Source organism: Protopterus annectens, chromosome 7.part0 (assembly GCF_019279795.1).
Source record: "Protopterus annectens isolate FY-2018-M chromosome 7.part0, PAN1.0, whole genome shotgun sequence".
Taxonomy (NCBI): domain Eukaryota; kingdom Metazoa; phylum Chordata; order Ceratodontiformes; family Protopteridae; genus Protopterus; species Protopterus annectens.
The window spans coordinates 1,253,955,807-1,253,976,443 of record NC_056739.1 but is presented as its reverse complement, the minus strand read 5'-3'; the positions used below and the strand labels follow the sequence as shown (position 1 = coordinate 1,253,976,443).

Sequence of the window (20,637 nt, the reverse complement as noted above, 5' to 3'; positions counted from 1 at the left end):
AAGTGGATTGCAACCACTCTTCTCCTGCCAAGCACCACTCCCTCTAAGGGCAGCTGGTCTGAAAGTTACCATGGAAGCTCTGCTTTCATCTAAACTGCAGATCCTGCTGCTTTTGTCCAAGCCAAAGACATCTGATGTGATCTCATCTGCTTCCTAGAAACGGGGCACTGAGGAAGCTGAAACTATACTCCAGCTGCTGAAAGGGTTTTGCCTTTCTTCATATTTTCTAGTTGACTCTTGACATCAAAACCACAAATGCTGGGGCTCTGAAAGGTTAAAATCAGAAAAGTTATCCTTGTGTCCTAAACAAAGTTTGTATACTGGAGGCAGTCATGCTGGCATAAAGCAATATCAAAAGGTGCAGTTCAGGTCAAAACTTCAGTGGAGCTGTAAGCTACTACTAAATGAAACCGTTTTTTAATTGGGACTACAATTATTGCTTGCATTATCCATCAGGCAACTGATCCAATGGCTGATGCATATTACTAAATATACCTCACTAATAATTTGCTATGTGGGTTATATTAGACAGCTTATGGATCTCAGAAAATGCTGAGAATGCATAAACTCATTTCCAATGGCGGTCCACAGCCATATACTCCTTATCAAAGAGATAAAATGCTGGTCTCTGAGGTAGTCTTAAGAGTTCCTGCTACAATTAGGGTCATCAGGCTTAGAATATCAGTTTTATTCCTTGGGAAGGCCACGGAATCCTGTTTCCTCAGAGTAAGAACTGCAGTATCATGTTTCCCCATGATGTACTGGTGGCAACCTATTTACATGGGCACTTGGAGGGACCACTCAAGAACACCATTTGGTGGAGCTAAAATCTCGTTGCAATACTCTCTTTTGGGAAGATTCAGGGCCAGCAGCACCATTCCCTCACTTTGATGCAGCAGTTCTAAGACACTGTCAGACTTGGGGGTCATTAAAATGAAAGCAAGTCAGCATTTTATTACTGCAGAAGTCTGGTGTGGGAAACTCAGCTGGAGGACTTTATGTGCTTTCTGCTACACACATGCTTTCTTGTACTCTTTAAAGATGTCAAGTATGAAGATAAAAAAATAAATAAAATCGCATTTTTGAACCTACATCACTGCAGAATAATGCACATGCTCTTGGGGCTCTCTATCCTGCTGCCTGATGAGCAGGATAGTGACAAACAGGAACAGGTCCGCCTTCTCATCAAAGCTTAAACTAATATCAAAGTGAGAATGGATGTCATAGATGACAACTGCAGGGGTGCCTGCAATACTGGAAATGAAGTCAACAACTGTTTCATATATGGAGCTGAGGGTACTGACCTTAGCAGTTAGAAGGCTGACTTCTCCAGTGTTGATGTAGGTAGATTTGGCTTTGAGCACAGAATCAGTGTGCTGACCACCAGCACCAATGCCAGTAGCCCAAGCAGTGCCACACTGACATTGCTGGTTCAGTCTTTAGCCGAGTAATAAACATTGAAGGACGGGGCCCAGAAAATAATGCTGCATTTGGCACTGATAAATAAATCTTCAAACATTAATATGTGGTTTTATCATTTTTCCTCTTTTGTGCAGCCCGCTGCCTGCTGACTATTAGACTTTCTCTCTTAGATAAGTGATCTATTTGTTCCCCGTTACCATGGGGATAGCTAACCAAGAATGGTGGTTTGAGTTTTCTGCTTGAGCAGGATTCTTGTGAGTATGCTTGTTGGCATCCAAGAGGCTGGTGTGCAATGGGCCTTTGCAATGCACACCATACCTCCATGAAACATGATCAGTTGTCCATGGTCCCCTTGAAGACAAGCACCTGTGCATGATCTGTAGTTTCTATCAGGTATTCTGCTCCTGAGAGAGTCCACTCATGAGCACACACCTCTATCCCCAAGGAGAAGTGAACAGGCTTAAGCCTGGATCATTCCCTCAGCCCCATGACAGCTCAAACAGGCACCTGAGTTACTAGTCAAATTCAGGTCACCTGGGTCACAGTCAAGGTTTTATACCTTTACACCAATGGAGCTACCTGACTACCACTTTTGGATGAGACTTCCTCTCTGCAACCTTTAGAATCACTTTAGGAACATCTTTCTGTTGTTTCTTTTAATGTGGGACCTAGGAAGGAAGGCCTTGCCTTTTTGGGTTTAGAAGGCTTGGGCTGACACACTTAGAAGACCTATGATAATCTGTACGAGCCCCTGACAGTTTTGGTTCCAAGACAACTAAAGAAGCTTTGCCTCCAAGCACGTCTCTTGACTGGGTTGAAAGACACTTTTTCTTTATGTACAATTCAGAATTGGCTTTGCAGTCAGAGAGCGTTGAGGGTTACAGTTTGCCAGAGCTTACACTTAATGTTGTGCTGCTCCACAAACACACACACAAAAAATAAATAAATAAGCACTGATCATGCTTGCCCTAGGACAGGATTCTGTTCCAAAACTTGCAAATTCCTCTGCCTGGGAACGCAAAGAAGGGGTGACATACCTAATAATTACAATACTAAGGAGAGTACAACTGGTGGGAGCAGTAATGGCAGTCTGATTCTTTAAGTTCCAACCCCCAGGAAAGTCATAATCAAATAAATCTTGTTACTTAGGCTAATAATTCCAATCAATGTGGTCAAGAGTTTTGAATTAACTGCTGCCGCTATTGTATTTGCTATGGTCCAGCAAGGGAAAAATGAAGATGGAAAATAATTAGCAGTGCAGAGCCCAAGAGCTCATTGAGGCTGGTCCAGTAATGAAGAATACAGCATTGGGTCTAATCAGAAAACTAGATTCTCTCGCCTTATTACTTACTTTGGAGAACATGAGTGAAAATTAATCATAAAAGGAGAAAATAAAACTCTGTCTGGGAAGAATCTTGTAGCTCTTCATCAAAAGGCAGCTCACATTTCAGGTTTTGTGTATGAGCTGAATACTAGCAATTTAGAGGGAAAAATCAAATGCAATCAGAGGGATTTAAAATAAATGAACCAATGAAGGGATACATCAAAACAAATAACAAAAGGAAAGAAAACAGAAGACAGAGGACATGGGTGCAGAACAAGATCAGGAGGAAAAAAATGTTCACCCAAAAAGAGACTGAACCAGCCAGCAGAAAGGGACTCTGCTTCTTATTCTTCTTGTAGAGAGACTTGGTCAGTGAAACCTTTTCCATTGTCTCAAAGCAAAACGATTTAGAGACAGAAAAAAGCATATCTGACTACATGACTCCATTGAACTTGAACCAGAGACTGGTGAAAGGAGATGGACATGATCAGGAAGACCAGCAACATTAACAAGTAAATAAATTGAGCACTAATCAATCCCACTGGATGTATAGGCAGATATGAAATATGTGGCTTTGCCAAAAAAAATGGCTGAGAAAGACTGGAATTTTGTTGACCGAGTTAAACTGTTGGGTGAACTGTAAAGCATGTATCCCAATTTATGTCATTAATGTTTAGAAAGAGAGTGGATGGAACAAAGAAGTAACTATAAGTGAAACATTTTTATCTTATTACTATCAAACATCACATCTGAGAACAAGAGGGGTTGTACTATTAAGAATTTACTTGAACACCTCTTATCCCCTGCTCTGGACAAGTATGGTATGAAGAAATGTGGATTCTGTCACTACTGTAAGTTTATTAGTACTGAAGACTTTTTTCATAATCCGGGGTACACATTATCACATTAAAGGTAATTACAACTGTAGTTCATCAGGTGTCATATACCTGGCTCAGTGCCAGGTATGTACCTCATTCTATCTCGGTAAGACAGAAAGACACCTCAAATAGCATATTTACGAACACCAGTATAACATCAATAAAAAAATTTTAAATAATGCCGTAGCTAAGCATATCACTGACAACCCAAGCCATTACTTTACTTATACAGCGAATGATCAGGTCTTAAAAAATGTTAGGGGAGGCTACTGGTCTTTAGATTTAGAACTGACAGAGTTACTTTAGCAACTTAAATGAAATGCATTTTCATTCCCTGGACTGAATGAAAATTGTTCTCAGAGTTATGTACTTGAATGAAAGCTTTAGAAAGATGAATTTTTAGTGAATTTACTTTATGGGGACTGGCTGCTTAATAACTACTGTATGTTTCTGTGCTGGTACCTTAAAATTATTCTTACTTTAATAAATACTTAATTGGTTATAGTTGTATTATATATAGTAGTCATGTGACGTGTTCAACTTGATTTGAAAAAGGTCATTTGTACTACTGTTTGGATGAAAGCGCTTACCAAGATTTTTATCTGAATAAACTTTGGTATTATTTGGCTGCAACGTTCTATTCCACTTAATTTGTTTTTCCTGGTGGGTTTGTGTGCTTTTTTACAGGTTTTACACTGTAGCAAGATAAAGGCTGAACAGAAGCAAGTTAAACCTATTGTTAAACTCTTGGTCTGTTGGAGTTGGAGATGAAGTACAAAAGTGCATAGATCATATTACATTATAGCAGATAATTTCCTCTATTTTACAAGGGTGAATGTCTAGATTCATTTTCTTAGTTTAAGCTATAGGTATTTTTAAACAAATAGGCTTGAAAAATAAGACATAACTATGAAAGGAGTGGAAATGGTACGTTTCTTGCATTTGCAAACTTAATATCTATTTATTTTCTATTAGCAAATGCTAGTAAAAGAAAACGTTTGCAGATGTAGGCAGTTTAGCCATGGGAAGTCTGCAAATTTCACTTAGAGCACACTGTTCAAACATGCTTTCAAGCATTTCTTTTCATTGCTGACCGTTTTACTTTGAGATGAGCTGTCTGCAGGTGCAGGAGGTTAATTGTGAGAATTCTGTGCACTCTTTGCTGAGAGAAATGCAAGAGGTACAGTGTAATTAACATTTAAATGTATAGGAGCAAACAGTTCAGTAAAAAATAAAATCAAAAACTGTGAGACGTGTATAAGTTATGTAAATACTTCTCTACCTGGACTGCATGTTAGGGATTGCCTTCTCTACCTGAGACTAACAGACTATAGGCACAGAAAAAGGGAGAGAATGCTAAGTGAAAGACCAGCTCTAGTACAGGGGAATTTTTCCTTTAGTCTAGAACAGAAGCTCCTTTTAAAAAGAATAATTAACAGGGTACACAACATATTGATTTTTATAGTGATGCAATCAGAGAAGGTTAGAAAAGATTTGGGAGAGACTGGAAAGGCGACTTCCATAAGAATAATGGGAGGACATCTGTATGACTCCCAAGTACACAACAAAGTCTGAAAAGTTTAGGATTTTTGCTTGGAAGTATTTGCATTGGTATGTTTTTAATACCCCAAGCATACTTCAGAAAAAACTTTCCTCATGTAGACAAAGCAAATGCTGTAAGCATGATGGGAAAGACAGAAGTAATTAGGAACATTGCTTTTTGGGATTGTAATAAGTCTGCAGATTGTACAAGCTTACTACATTGCACTATGTTAGACATGCTATAGGAGCAAATGGTTTTAACTAAGTAAATGATTATTTTGAGATGGGATACAGGAGCTGAATGGCCCAGACACAGTAAGGTCTTACCAAGTTTAATGTTATTAGCTGCAAAAAAACACAATTATTAGAAAATGGAAATATGTATATCAAAACATAAACCAACTGTAACTGGAGCACTGTATATTGTAAAGGAAATAAATGAAATGGGATCTTTAGAAAAGGGAAGGAGCAAATTACAGAATTTGTGGGAATAATATAAGCAGAATAATGATTAGTAGGAAGAATGAAATTTAAAGAAAGGTTGGAGTCGAAAAAATTGTGTAATGTTAGAGTAAATGGAAATTATTAAAATGCATAGTGCATGAAAATAAAGGACGTTCGTATGGTTTGTCTTTTTTCTATTACTGTATACATACCCATGTCACTTATTAGAAAAAAATGGCACGTTTAATAAATATGTTGAAAATTCGGAGAAAAAAATGAATGCCCTTGAAGCTACAATTAAACAACAAATACAAAAGTTAAACGACACATAGGCAAACACATCTAAAGAAACCAAGGAAAACCAGCGTCTTCACTGTGCAATACCTTCAAACCTCTTGGAAGGAGGCACATGGGAAATTTGAAAATGACACCCTTAAAGGCATACAAGTGTTCCAGTGACATTGCTTCTGCATGCCCACTGACTTTCTTACTTTTTAAGTCTTAATTCAGGCCAATAAGCTCAAACCTCACTAGCTGCAGACATGATGTTTTGTCCTTTTTTATGGGCTTATCAGTACAGCAAAAGTGGATAGTTTAGCCATTTTCTTAATACACTCAACTTTAAAGATTACACAGAAAAAAATACATGGGAAAAACGGACCCTGGCAAACAATAGTTTTCACTGTGGTGGTAGAATCACGGACACCTTTTCCTTCAGGGTGATACAGTAAGCCATGGAGGGACTCCAATGGGTTTCTACATTCTGGTGGTCTGCAATGACTGATCCCCCAGTCTAGATCCATGACATCTGTATAAAAGGTTTGAGAGCTAACTGGCGCTACAAATGGCATCCCTTGATTTAATATATGCTGACACAATTAGTTTGAATTTTACCTTGATAGAAGGATCAAGGGCACTGCCTTGTTGTGTGGGTGCCTCTTTTGTTCTCAGAGGCTTTGCAGGCACAGATGGATCTTCCTTATGTACATCCAAGTCTGGGAAACCATGAGGATGGAAGACAATACACAGAATTAATTACCTTTCAGATATGGTTCAAGCTGGTCTTAATCAGCTGTAAGGCATTGTACCTGGTAAGAAAACCTTATTTTGTTTCGTGCCCCAGCAATGGACCCAAGAATATTGCTGTCCTCCCTAATATGGGACTGTATTTCAGGATGTTTGGGAAAAACACCAGACTTCTGAAGGAATGGATGGATTATTTCATGGCAGCTTCATTCCCCACACTGAAGCCAATTCATTGAGTTTGGAGGCTGTCAAACTGAAGTCAAGCATTTTGTAAACACTCAATGTCATGGACAGAACACAAAGGGCAAATAAGTAAATTAAACATGATCCTGCTCCAATCTACCTGTGCCCCTTGTGGATGGGTGTGTATAACTGCTCATCCTTTAGATCTAAGGTAGCCAAAATAGCCTGAAAAGAAAGCAACCACAGTAATTACTGTAAGGTCATCATGTTGAACTTTGTTGCATTTAAAAACTTCTTCAGCCTGAAGTGATGTAGACTAGCTCTCAAAGGGCTATATTTCATTGGAACTACAAGCAGTGCTGAATAAAAGCCCCCTTTTTCCTGTTCCTGCAAGGGAGTACTCTCTCTCTCACTCTCTCTGACCCTAGATCAGTGGAGTTGGGCAAAGACTGGTAGTGCTAGTATATCCTGCCCTTGAGGGTGGGTTAATAAGCGCTCCCTGAAAGGGAAGGAAGACTTTAAATTTTATCTTGTAACCTAATGATATGATATTCCCTACCAGATTTTTGCAGTTACTGAAAATCAATCTGTTTGAAACAGGAAAGCTTCCCAATCACTATGTGGGAATGGAGGGAAGAAAGTAAAGAAAGGGAGAGCAGTTATGGGGGCGAGTTTTAGAAGAGGAGTCTCTACTAACAGTACCTGAGAGAGAGTAGAACTTCTCCCTGATGCCTGCTTTTGTCTCTGACAACCTGCCAATGCAATGCTTCTTTGAAAAATCCCCTCTTTACTTAAACTTGTCTGCCCTGGATTTGTTTTCTACGGGAGGTCCACTGCTTAGCAAGATATTCGGTACTGCAGCTGAAAACAAGACGACAAAACAACTACTCAACATATTCTGTGGTCTTTCCCTTATTCTCCAGTTTTTTTTTTTTTTTTTTTTTTTTTAAGACGCTTCTTCAGGAAGACATATTCTTGCCTGGAAGGGCCAGAAACCGCCTCCCTGACATCACTTGATAAACATGCTAACTTAATACCGTGCATGCAGCATCACCCTTACTACAAGCCTCAAAATTAACATAACCAAATGGCTTCTAAGATGGTGAAACAGGCTGTAAAATATGGGTAAGTCCAGTGTCGTGACTTTATCCTTTACAACAATATCCTCTATTTGCTTCAGAATGTTTCCTTGGCATCTGATAATATATCGTATGTCTATATATGTATGTGTGTGTGTGTGTATATATATATATATATATATATATACATATATATATATATATATATATATATATATATATATATATATATATATATATATATATATATATATATATATATATATATATATATATATACACACACAAAAAAAAAATATATATATATATATATATATATATACACACACACACATTTTATATATATATATATATATATATATATATATATATATATATATATATATATATATATATGCATATATAATGTATCTGCTGGTGTCTGATAAATTTGGAGATCTGAAGACGAAAGATACAGAAGTGCACACCTTTTTGCCAGGTTGCACTACAGTTCTTTGAATTACACCTCAGAACAAAAAGCTTTGGTTTAAAAAAACACATCTATAGTGCATAAGCTTGAGTACTCAAATGCACTCCAAAGGCATTTACACTTGTAAAGCAATACAAACAGATGCAACATTATTTAGTTCCCAGTTGTTTCACTAGGAAGAGCAAATGCTCCTTCTTCCAAGGAAGCAAATTCCCAGGGTCACTGTGCATTCACCTGTCTCTGGATAAAAATGTTCACCGTGTAAGCCGTGACTGCATAAGCAGTATTTAAAAGCAAGCTGAAAAATCAGACATGCTCAGTCAGACTATGAAGGCCACATTCCTCCACCCCACCCCACCCCACCCATTTGTCTTTGGATAAAGGTGCTTAAAGCCTGTAAGTAGTGACCACAAAATAAGTATTTAAAAGCAAGACCAAAAATTTGGACTGCTCAATCAAAATTGAAAGGCCACATTCTCTCAAAAGGTATTTAGCCTTGTAAGAAGTGACCACAGGAAGTGGTATTTAAAATCAAACCCAAAAACTCAATGAGCAATGTAAGCACAATATCGTGGCATCACCACTTAATTTAGCTGTAGCTTCTGAGGTGAGGAAAGTAGTTGCCCAACCCTTTCTACAAAGTTTGATAACCTGCTTCAAAGATGCAACAGAGTAAACAGTTAAAAACATTGTCTGTGATGATGTATTGAGCACATAGATTACACTCCAAAATCAGAATATGGTAAACTGGAGGATATCCCTAGTGCAAGACTTGATCTTACAACTTTTAGTCATTCTTAACAAAAGTAAGATAAGGACAACTAAGCAATATTAAGATCAGGTCTCACACTAGGGACCAACAGTGGACAGTGCAACTCGGGGGGGGGGGGGGGCATTGTTGAAGCCCAAACCGCTTTTAAAGTTAAATATTTTGATCTGACACAAAAAAGTGTGGCAGAATGATATCAGCTTTTAAAGCCATTAGTTTTACAGAGGGTCAGTATTTCTGCCTATTTTCTGTCATACAGCACAAAGTGCTTCACCATCCATCAAAGGCTTTGAAAGAAAGTGATACACTACATGCTCCTATACTTTTTCTATAACTGCTAGTACATGAAGCAGATAAAGCCTCATGCACTACAAATAATTATAATGGAGTGTCTAATCATAAACAGCTTTGTGCATTCACAGGTTATGCTCAATGTGAATTTCTGTCTCAAATACATACTAAGAAGGTTATGATTAGAGCCCCAAACATAATCTTCAACATTACAACACTCACAGAAAAAAAAATGGAAAAGGTAGCCCTCCCAATCAAATTGCTCGTATTCTCTTGTCTGATTAAGTTTCCAGTCTGACACAAAGGAGCTAATAGCTTTTTCAGCAGGTGCAGAAATATCCCTGGTCTTTGCTCAAACTTAAATGAAGAGTAGCACATTTTTCTGGAAAATGAGTCAGTAGCTGCGTGGTGGAATCATAGCTCTCTCATATTCTATCTGTAACTTTAGTCAATGGTCCACACAGAATGAGTCTCTCAAGCTGCACTGTGTACCCTATATCACAACAGAGTTCATAATTTGCACATTGTTTCCCTAAGAGCAACCATTCCCAATCCAAAGGCAACAGGTACAATATTAGAATGATTACTCTGCACTACCACACTCTGTAGCATATTGGACTGCAATTCCACTTGGCGTTGTTGCTCTGCATTAACAAAATAGTATTATATTAACAGTCAATCAGTATAAATGAAGATAATGCTGCAAACCTCTAAATATATTGTTAAAAATCCTACAGATGCTGTTGCCTGAATAATTTATTACACTGCTAATAAACCTGTTCTGAATGTCTCACATCCATGGTAAAGGATGCAGGCTTCTGTAATGTAATATTGTTAGTACTGCACAGACAACTTTGACGCTGTAATGCTCTATTACCCCTAATGTCACATTAACAATCCAAGTAGAATATGACCATTTCAGTAACTAGGACTGTAGCAAGAACTTGTACACCTGCCTAGTTAGGATTTATTGAGACACTATCTTCTGCAGATGGTTACAACACAGAGAAGGCATTTTTAAAAATACTACTGCTGCATCTGAGTGTTCTTTCTATTGGGTAGGTGAGCTTTACTTTGTTGTGAACATTCTGTTGTGGTTGTGAAACTCAAAAGGTGTTTTTCACAATTCAGGACATAGTTTGGGATAAAACATATAGACGTTGCTTTATCGACTTGCTTTCACTGTCATGCTGTATGACATGATACTTGGGCCTACTCAGTAAAGCCACATCAGAAGTAAACTGTGCTGTTTAAGTCTGATTTACTGGGGAAAGGTGGCAGGCAGTGCCTATACTGCACTCTGTTCCTTGAATGATTAGGTAATAATGTGAGAATATTTATTCATATGCTTTCTTCTGCAATTTCCATTTCAAGTAAGCACTGGTGAGATGTCGGCAATATGAGCCATTTTAATGAACCAAGATCATTCTGAGTGCTTATTACATTTTAATGTGTTTTTTTCTGAAGAACAGAAATCATAGGCCTTCCATATTAACACAATCTTGTTTTAATACTTGGAGGTCTTGTAGCCACAGTCCATTTCAAGTCTACATTATAAGATTCATGTTAGACATAAGCAATGGGACTTTTTTTCTTTTATTCCCACAGTATCTCCACAGTGGATTCAAATAACTTCATCCATAGTAAATTCATGATCTGATATTTAAAGCAGAGTCAGGCATATAGTAAATAATGTGCAAATACTGAAAAAATCCAAATTCTGAAAAATGTTCCTGTCAAAAGATGAAAATAAAATAGACTAACCAGTAAAGCCAGTCCTCTAGTACACACACACACACACACACACACACACACACACACACACACACACACACACACACACACACACACACACACACACACACTGCACTTCTGACAGAAGTGCTGAAAGTTTCCTCAGAAACAGTAAAAATGAACACTTGTCAAAGTTAGAAGCCAAATAAACACTGCTAAAAGGTACAGATTGACATTGGAGTTGCTGTAAATACTGGCAAAATATCAAAATAAATATATAATTTAAATAAACAAAAATAGAAAGAGAATAATAAATCTAATAAAATGAGAAGATGGTCCCCTACATGGGGCTTTTCTGAGGGGTAAATTGGAAAAAAAACAGCACTGGATCCTGTGAAGAGTCAGAGAGCTTTCATCTTTGGATGGCAAAAAAAGACTGAACACACTTCCTGTTACAGCTGAAGACTTCACTCTCAGAATATGCTCAGCCAATCAGCTGTCACAAGGAGAGAGGGAGGGGAGTATGAGCTTCTAAAAGCTGACCATTACTGGGTTGCCTTAGCAGAGTACCCAAAATGCCACTGAGGCAGTGGGAAAGATGATCAATAGAATTTAATCTGCTTCACAACAGCCAACAATTTAACACTACAGAAAATACAGCCTTCTGTTCTTGAATATGTGTTATTTATTTATTTATTTTTTACTGAGGCGTACACAGGCAGGTATTAGGCAATCGGTCTGAAGGCCATTAAGAAAACTCCTTTCAAAAGTTAACCCCAGCCTCAAAGAGGACAAGACAAAATAGTCCAGGGAAGAATTTTAGGCTGCTCATCCAATTATCTAGATTTATCTTGAGGTGGCAAGGGTGCTGCTCTGCTTGACATGTAGTGAAAGTTTGTTCCAGAGGCAAGAGATACATTAGGGTATGTATGTATCATGCATCAGGTCTTATCTGCTGACAGTATGGCTCCGTTAATCAGGTATTTGAGGTACCATTTGTTCTGTGAAGGATAAAACATAAGAGGATTAGATTTTCATGACTTGAAAGGCTAGACACAAATTTCCATACAGAAGTCAATGAAAGACTGAGAACAGAGAGAGGGCTGCCAGTCTGTCTCGATAAATAAGATTTTTGAGACCACTGTTTTTTGGGTATGAATCTCTAAGGCTTCTCAAGTTGAATAATACCCTTAAACAAAAACATGCCTAAAGGTACTTTATGTAAAGTAACGGGTCTGAGGATAAACGAGTAAAGGGGAAGACTTCTTTGTTTTTAGTTGAGATGCCTATGGAAATGAGATGGGCCAGGCAGAAGACATTCTGATCTCTTGAGTAAACATGATGGTAAAACAGTAAGGAATTAACTATCCTGTTTAGCTTCCTTACAGCAGAGTCGGACAGAAGGGTGTGTGTCACCTATATGGTGTGAATAGATTTAATTTACCAAAATGAAATATGTTTATTTTTTCACATTTAATTTGAGACCATCATCTTTGCATTAGTTGTAAACATGGTCTAACCAATGTTGGAGCAATTGTGAGTCAGTGGAAGACTGAACATCCAATTTACACTCATCTGCAGATATAGATAACCACAGGCCAGAAGTGCTAGCCTAAAGGTCTGAGAAACAGATACCAAATAGGAGAGGGTCAAAAAGTGATCCCTGTGGTACACCGCCAGTAACATTTTTTGTTTTCAGAAGTGGAACCTGCAACTCAAACAATATGGATTCCGTCAAGGCTACCACATGGCTATCCAAAGCACAACATAAGGATTTCCATTCAAATTTACAAGTCGTCAGTAATGCCTATATGGGGAATGCTGTCAAAAGCCTTGGGCAGAGCCAGATATACTGTGTATACTGCATAATCAACATCCACTACTTTGATTACTTTTTCAAAGAAAGTAATGAGGTCAAAGAAGCAGGACCTTCCTTTGGCAAAGCCGAGTTAACAAGAGTCCAAGGTTATGAGATGTTCAACGTCTAGATTAATGAGGTCTGAGATCATACACTCCATAGCTTTACATAGAAGACTAGTGAGAGTAATAGGTCTACAGTTACCAGGATCCATGGTTAGGCCACCCTTGTGCAATGGTATGCAATTGTTGTATGCCAGACCTCAGGAATATAACCAGTGGAGAGGCTTAGATTAAAAGTTACATAGGTGTTAAGATAGGTCATTTCTGGCGCCAGTAAGCAGGCAAGCTGATATCAGGGTCCATGGATAAGGTGTTCTTAGCTTTTGAGAGGGCTGAAAGAACTTATTTCACAATAAAAAAGGTGGTGCTAGAATTGTGGAATAACTTCATGCTTCTTAAGACAGAAGTGGCAAACTTCACGACACCCATGCAGATAGACAATAGAGGTACGACTGCTGAATCTTACACAAATGCACTTTATAAGCACTTACACGAGTGCATGGATCGCGCTATCCCTAACAGAACCAAGATGCTATCCTCCAAAAAAAGGAAGCCAAACTGGTGGTCTTCTGCCATAAACAAACTCTACAACAGAAGAAATCCCATGATTGGAGGAACTCCGTGGTCAGCCTCAGCAAGAAGCTGAGATCCCTCATAAAATCCTCCAAAGCTAGTTATAAAAACTAAATCGCCACTGATTCTAAAGACAACCACAAAGCATTCTATAGCTACGTCAAGAATCTCAATGGCAACACTCAGATCTGCTCTGAGTTACAGCACAATGACACTAAATATACAGAACCAACTGACATTGCCAACATCCTGGCAGACAGGTTCAGTGCTAACTTTACCCCCGTCACCCCCTAAAGGGTCCATCTTTATACCTGAAGAATGCAAAGTTCCTGTAATCACGGCTGCACAGGTAAAAACCTCACTCTCCAAAGCCAAGAACAGAGCATCCATGGGACCTGACAACATCCCAGGCTGCCTTCTACACGAACTACAGAATGAACTGGCACCCCACCTAAGTACCATGTTCAATCATAGCCTCACCGCAGGCTTTGTGCCCATTGAATGGCACACCGCGATGGTTATCCCACTCCACAAAGGGGGGGGCCACAACATACCCCGGGAACTAGAGCTCCATTAGCCTGATGAGCCTGGTCTGCAAGGCCATGGAATGTATCATCATGGAACTCAAAGACACTGGAGATTTGGACCCCACACAGTTCTGGTTTGTAAAAGGCGGATCATGTCACCTAAACCTGATAGACTTCTTTGAAGCAGTCACCAAAGCCATAGATGAGGGTAAGGTGGTTCACACAGCCTATCTAGATCTCACCAAGGCGTTCAACACCATCCCCCACTCTGATATTATAGATAAACTCACTAAACTAGGTATAAATCCCTATGTCACAAGATGGGTTGCCAACTGGCTTACTGACAGAACCCATACTGTTAAAGTAGCAGGCTCCAAATCAGACTTCAGACCAGTGACAAGTGGAGTACCACAGGGTTCAGTCCTGGGTCCTCTCCTGTTTGGTATCTACTTCTCTGAAGTACAGGCTAACACAGACGGTCTTTGGCTAACTAAATTCGCAGATGACTGCAAACTAGGGGCCATAATCGAAACTCCTAACGATGTGGACATCCTACAAAAGGGCCTCACTGAGACAGATGCCTGGTGTCAAAGTCATGGTCTCAAGCTCAATGCCAAAAAGTGCATTGTCATCCCCCTTTGGTAAAAACTCTGTACCTATGAACTACCACATAGGCGGTAGTCTACTTAATACCGAAAGTGTGATAAGAGACCTTGGGACACAGGTGGACAGTAGTCTCTCCTTTGATAATCACATTGCCACAGTGGTCAGGAAATCCTTCTACGTGGCACACCTCATCACAACAGGTTTCTCATCCAGAAAAAAAAAAAAAAGAGGCCATTTTTCCCCTCTACTCATCACTCATTAGACCCATTATAGATTAAAACGCCCCTTTTGGTATGTACCTCACAAGACATCTACAACTGGAAAGGCCGCAGAAATACCTCACAAAGAGGATTACTGGCCTCAAACAGATGCCCTACACAGACCGATTCAAACTCCATCTTTACTCAGTCACATATCGCCTGCTCAGAGGCGATCTCTGCCTAACATACAAAGCTATGTCAAACCCAGAGCTGTTGGACATGCGCCACTTTAAGAAATCCCAATCCCTCCGAGCTACACACTCTAGGGATCTAAATCTTGTCACCACAATAAACAGAACATGCTGGAGGGACAGATTCCTGTCCCAGAGACTTTCCATACTCTGGAACAGACTACCTATCGATGTCAAACAGAGCTCCTCATTAGCACTCAAGAAAAATCTTGATTATTGGACAGGTAATAGGAAATTCACCCCGGGGATCACTTCCGTGGTTCTGCTTGACAGGGGCGCAGGAAAATTATTTTCTTGGGTGGTGAAAGCCAGGGTACCTTTTTGGCTAGGCTTGTACAGGCCCTAGGGCCAATAGCCTAGTATCTACCTATGAACCTAAATTGTCCGCTAGAATATTAGTTACTTCTTCTGGGTCACAGTGTGCAGTATATTATTGTGGACTAGCTCTGATCATTGTCAGGTGTTAGTTCTTAACTGCCTGACATAGTTATAGATTTGCAATTATGTTTGGTTTCAGTGGCTATTTTAAATTCATACTCTATGAGCCTCATAATGGTTTCCTTAAGCTTTTAAAAAGTTTGCTTAAAAGTGTTATTAAGGTAGGTAGAATTCTTACAAGGATTAAGTAATTTCTTAATCTTGCTAAATTAATTAAACCAAAACCATAATCCTTGAGCATTTCAAAATAGTAATGATTATGTGTGCTGTGCAACATACTAAAACATTGCCATCTGTAAAGTTGTTGCACTTACCGAAAAAAAAAAAAACTTAAGTGAATCACTACCCAAAAAGATGTGGTTAGTTATGTGCACCAATACTGTTTCACCCTCTCTAAAGAATAAAAGCAGTTGAGAAAAATTACTCAACACACTGCATGTTTTTATAGAAGCTGCTGACATCATCAAGAATGATGACTATGCAAGATGGCGGGCAATACATAAGAAAACAGATTTCCCTACGTCTATGGTATGCTATACAGTTGGAGATGAAGTTCTCTTCTAAAGCATTTGAGACAGTAAAGATTAAAAAAAATTAGATTGGTGTTCCCTTCCTCTGATTCAGAGACAAGAAAATGAGAGTTTTATTAAAATACACACTGGTTCATGGTAACTAAACTAAACTGTATGGAGAATGAAAAGAAAGTGCAGGACTGAGTGAAACTGCAAGTGAAGGTAGACTTTTCCTTTAAGCACTGGTGGCAGCAGTGTATAACTTATAACCTTCTTCCAAATTCGTAGCTGGTCTTCCTCTCACTTCCATGTGTGATTTTCCTGTTCTCTCCATTTATCATACATTGGTACCAGCAGCATTCAACAGTTAACCATGCTTCCTGTTTTATGTCTTACAACCAGCAGTTCAAATTAAAGCAAATCATCCCTCCATACAGAACACAACACACATCTGTGAACCAATACTACTCCTTAGTCTTTCCACAATCTCTTTGGGCACTACACACATCTTCACTCATCATACACAGTTTCATCATGTCATATTATCTCTCATTTGATCAAAGTGCATGTTAACCTGTAGAAAATGGGCGCTGGTTTGGTTTTGGAGCACAGGAATTATAAAGCAAATTACTGCTAATCAGTAATAGTTCCTTGCTCTTTCCCATGATTCAGCTGCACCTTCGTATTTAGAAGTGTGTGTGTGTGGCAGCAGTGATTCAGTGGGTCAGGAGTGTTCTCTTTTTTTCCACGACTGTGGAGTTAATATATTTAAGTTGGGGGGTATGGGGATGCAGGGGGACTTACCCCCAGCAAAAAAAAGGTTTTGGAGAGTTTAGTTTATGTGACATTGTCAGTGAAACAAGTGTCAATGTTTTCTGGTTTAAGATCAAATGAATGTTCAATCAAATGAACCATAATCATATCAATAAAGACCTATAAATATAAATAGATATAAATATATAGATATGGATACAAGCAATCACTGATGCTTCCCATCCATCTGTCAAAATGAAAAACTACTTACAACAATCAATCTTTTCCACTTTTGAAAATCTCCCCTTCTAACATCCTTGACAGTATTCACAGGGTCTCTAACATAGTAACAGAAAGCATTTTCAAACACAGATGCTACATTTGTAAGAAGAGAGAACCATTACATTACTTCAGAAAGAAATTCTTAAGCGAATTATACCTTTCCATAGTTCACAACATCTTAATAAGGAGCTACTTAACCAACACCCAAGCCCACCCAACACAAGTGGCAAGGAATAATACAAGTAGATAAAAACCCTTGAAAATGTCACTAATTTACACAGGCAGCAAAAATAATACATATTCAAATGAACCCAGGTTTCAGAAGTGGAGTAACCACACCTGCTAGCATTAATAGTCTCATAGCAAAAGAAAAACTTCCATCACTCCAGCTACATCAGGCAATCATTCGATTTAAAGCCATACAAACCCCAATACTGCTCTCTGCTTTCTGATCTGCTAACAATAATTCAAGATAACCTTTTATATAAGAGACAAAAGACTAAGAGAACACAATGCCCCCATCTTACAAGTCACATTAAGTCTATAATAAGGGAGATATATTATCTAGAAAAAATGGGTGGAGGGGGGGTCAAACTCTGCTGTCAAATCAACATAACGTAGAAAATCAACTTTTACCAGCTTCAAATCCCAGACTTTTTAAGAAAGCAACTAAAGATCCATCTGGTCATATTACTGACTAATAGTGGTAATACCGACCTCATCACTAAACTAAAGTTCACCTCAGAATATACAAGCTACCTTATTATAACTTTAGATTCAATTGCAGGTCAAATAACCTAATCCTTCAGACAAAAGGCTGTCCTGAGAAAAGTGTCTGCTATTAGACATTAGTCTTATGCTTTATTTTAAAGAAAATCCCTTGAACTCCTAGAGAAACTAGGCTGTAAAACAAAACCATGCCAAATTCAGTACGCCATCACAGGTTTTTAAAAATGGAATTTCCAAAGAGAGCCAAGCCACTAACATTCTTCTGTAATCTTTCTCTTACAACTGGAATAGGTTTACAGCTAACTGCTACTCTATCACCTACATTGATCTTAAAAAGGCTTGCCTTACATTCCTATGTTATTTTTAGCAGTTATATTTTGTGTACAAATATCCCAGTGATGGATATGTTGGGACACTTGCATGTTGCCCCTATCCATGAGGGACAAGGGTACAAAGCTGGGGATCAATTTGTGATTACCCATCTATATATCCAAATTATGTCTAAATAGAGTAAAAGAAGAGAAGTACTTTGCTTTATGTAGAGTGGAAGAATGTTTCATAGAATTCTTTATGATACATGCCTAATCCTCCGTGTTCTACTTACGGTGCAAAATAGAGCAAGATCCCTTGAACAGGTGTTACGTCCCCACTGGACTTGTGATTATGTAACAGGTCCAACATGATGGAGTCTGTTGAGGCTTTATACAATAGGCAGAGGTCACCTCTCGGTTACCTATGTAATACACAGAAGAGGAGCAAGGCCAAGATAGTTTTTACGATTTTTTGGTTGTTCCCGTCATGCCAAGTGTTTGGACAAGTACATACTAAAAAGGGTAAGTGCTGAGTACGGTGGAATGATTATAACTCGAGACCCAGACAACAGACCTTTAGATACAAGTTGTGTGATGAAAAAGGAATCATTTTCAATAGTGGATAAGCGATGACCAAAATAAAGTTTGTTCTAGACATACTACCTATGGGATCAGTTTTTAGAGGTGCGCTGTCAATGTAGTTAAAAGAGGAGCCATGCTTGTCAAAGGATACAATTGTACATTTCTTGCCATTTAGTTACAGTCCATATTTTGGCACAAAATATTTGTTTGGGACAGGCCCTCTTGCAGAATTATGGTATCCCTGGGGATTTTATGATGGCACCAAGTCTGCAATTATCTTCAAACTTGGTCAGCAACAATCCCTTAACATTAGCTTTGACCTCTAAGAAGTAAATACCAAACAAAAGTGAACCAAGTTCTGGACCTTGGGGCACTCCACTAGTAACAGGTCTTTTGGAAGAGTGGAGCTGTCCACTTTACTTCCTGGGGTGTGTATCTATGAGGCAATTTACTATTCAGCAAGTTAAACAGGGATTAACATTTAGCTGGAAAAGTTTATCTACGATGCAAGAGTGTGGAATGGTGATGAACACCTTCGCATGGTCAAGATAGGCAGTCTGCACTGATAACCCCTCACAGATTGCTTCAGTGACTTTTGCAAAGAAGTTAGCCAGGTTAAGTAAGCAGGACATGCTCCTGATAAATTAAAACTGGGTTGGTTCAAGAGTAAATAGATCACCTATATCTGTATTAGTCCTACAGTGATGCTTTCCATAGTCTTAGAGATGAGGCTTGTCAAGCTTATGGAACTATACCTGGGTTTGCTGTAGACCCACCTTTGTGCAAGGGTATGACTGTTGCTGCCCACCAGTCCAGGGCAAAGGTTGTTTTAAGGCTAATTTTGAAAAGCCTCTGTAGGGGGGTTCTGACAATTCAAGTTTCAGGCTAGCCAGCAAGCATTGCTGTACAAAAAAAAAAAAAAACAAAACACACCTATAAGTTTTCTGGCAATTTGTTGAGCTGTCAATTTACCAGACTGCCTGATTTTAGGATAATAGAGGGAAATGGAGATTCTGACATAAATCCATTTAAAATCTGCCATATTTCTTTGGTATTTTTTTCTCTGTGACAATATGCAATATCTGAAGAGCATTCCATAACATGGCTGAAGGGGGAAAAAACAACTGTTTAAGCAAATGATCATGATGAACAGACATTAACACAATATTTCTTCCCATTTTAAATAAGTCTGAAGATGTGTTCCATCAGCATGAGATACCACTTCCAATATGAATCTATACATGGTAATCATTTATCAACTAGCTAAAGAAATATACCACATGTAATATATGAAAGGAAAAAAAAAAGGTTCATCTTACTAAAGTGGCTGAAGAAGTCAGTGGTGGTCTCTGCAGAATACTGTCTGCATTATTCCAAGTAAAATCAGCCATGACACTACTTCGGCACTCAATAATAGAATTGTCCACTCCTATGGTGGCTCCAAGTAAATCATATCGAGCAAAGCCCCTCATCGTCACCTGCATTAAAATTAAAAACAAAATGTAAAATATTATCGACCATTTTCATCAGTATAAACTATCTTATCTGTTAAATCAGATACAAATGTATTAATATGGCTTGCTCTTCTTTTACTGGGGGGGTAAGGGGGTCTACTTTGTAACTCTTATGTTATGCAATTGTACATCAGTATTATGTGTCTTAATAGTGCTATCTGTCCTATATGGCAATTACATATCTCAAAAAAATAACTATAGAGTATTGTTTCTACTATACATGTACAATTCTTGATCTTTATGTCCATATAAATGTACATGCACTTGTCATCCTTGCC

General features: G+C 38.6%; 1 protein-coding gene across 1 annotated transcript in view; it reads right to left on the bottom strand.

Moving 5' to 3' along the window:
• The window catches only part of ZWILCH (zwilch kinetochore protein), a 1,326,642-nt gene that overhangs the window by 684,601 nt on the left and 621,404 nt on the right, over positions 1-20,637 (bottom strand). The window contains exon 7 of the mRNA XM_044077868.1: positions 20,165-20,323. Coding sequence (XP_043933803.1) covers positions 20,165-20,323 — 159 coding nt within the window. The remainder of the gene's footprint in view (positions 1-20,164; positions 20,324-20,637) is intronic.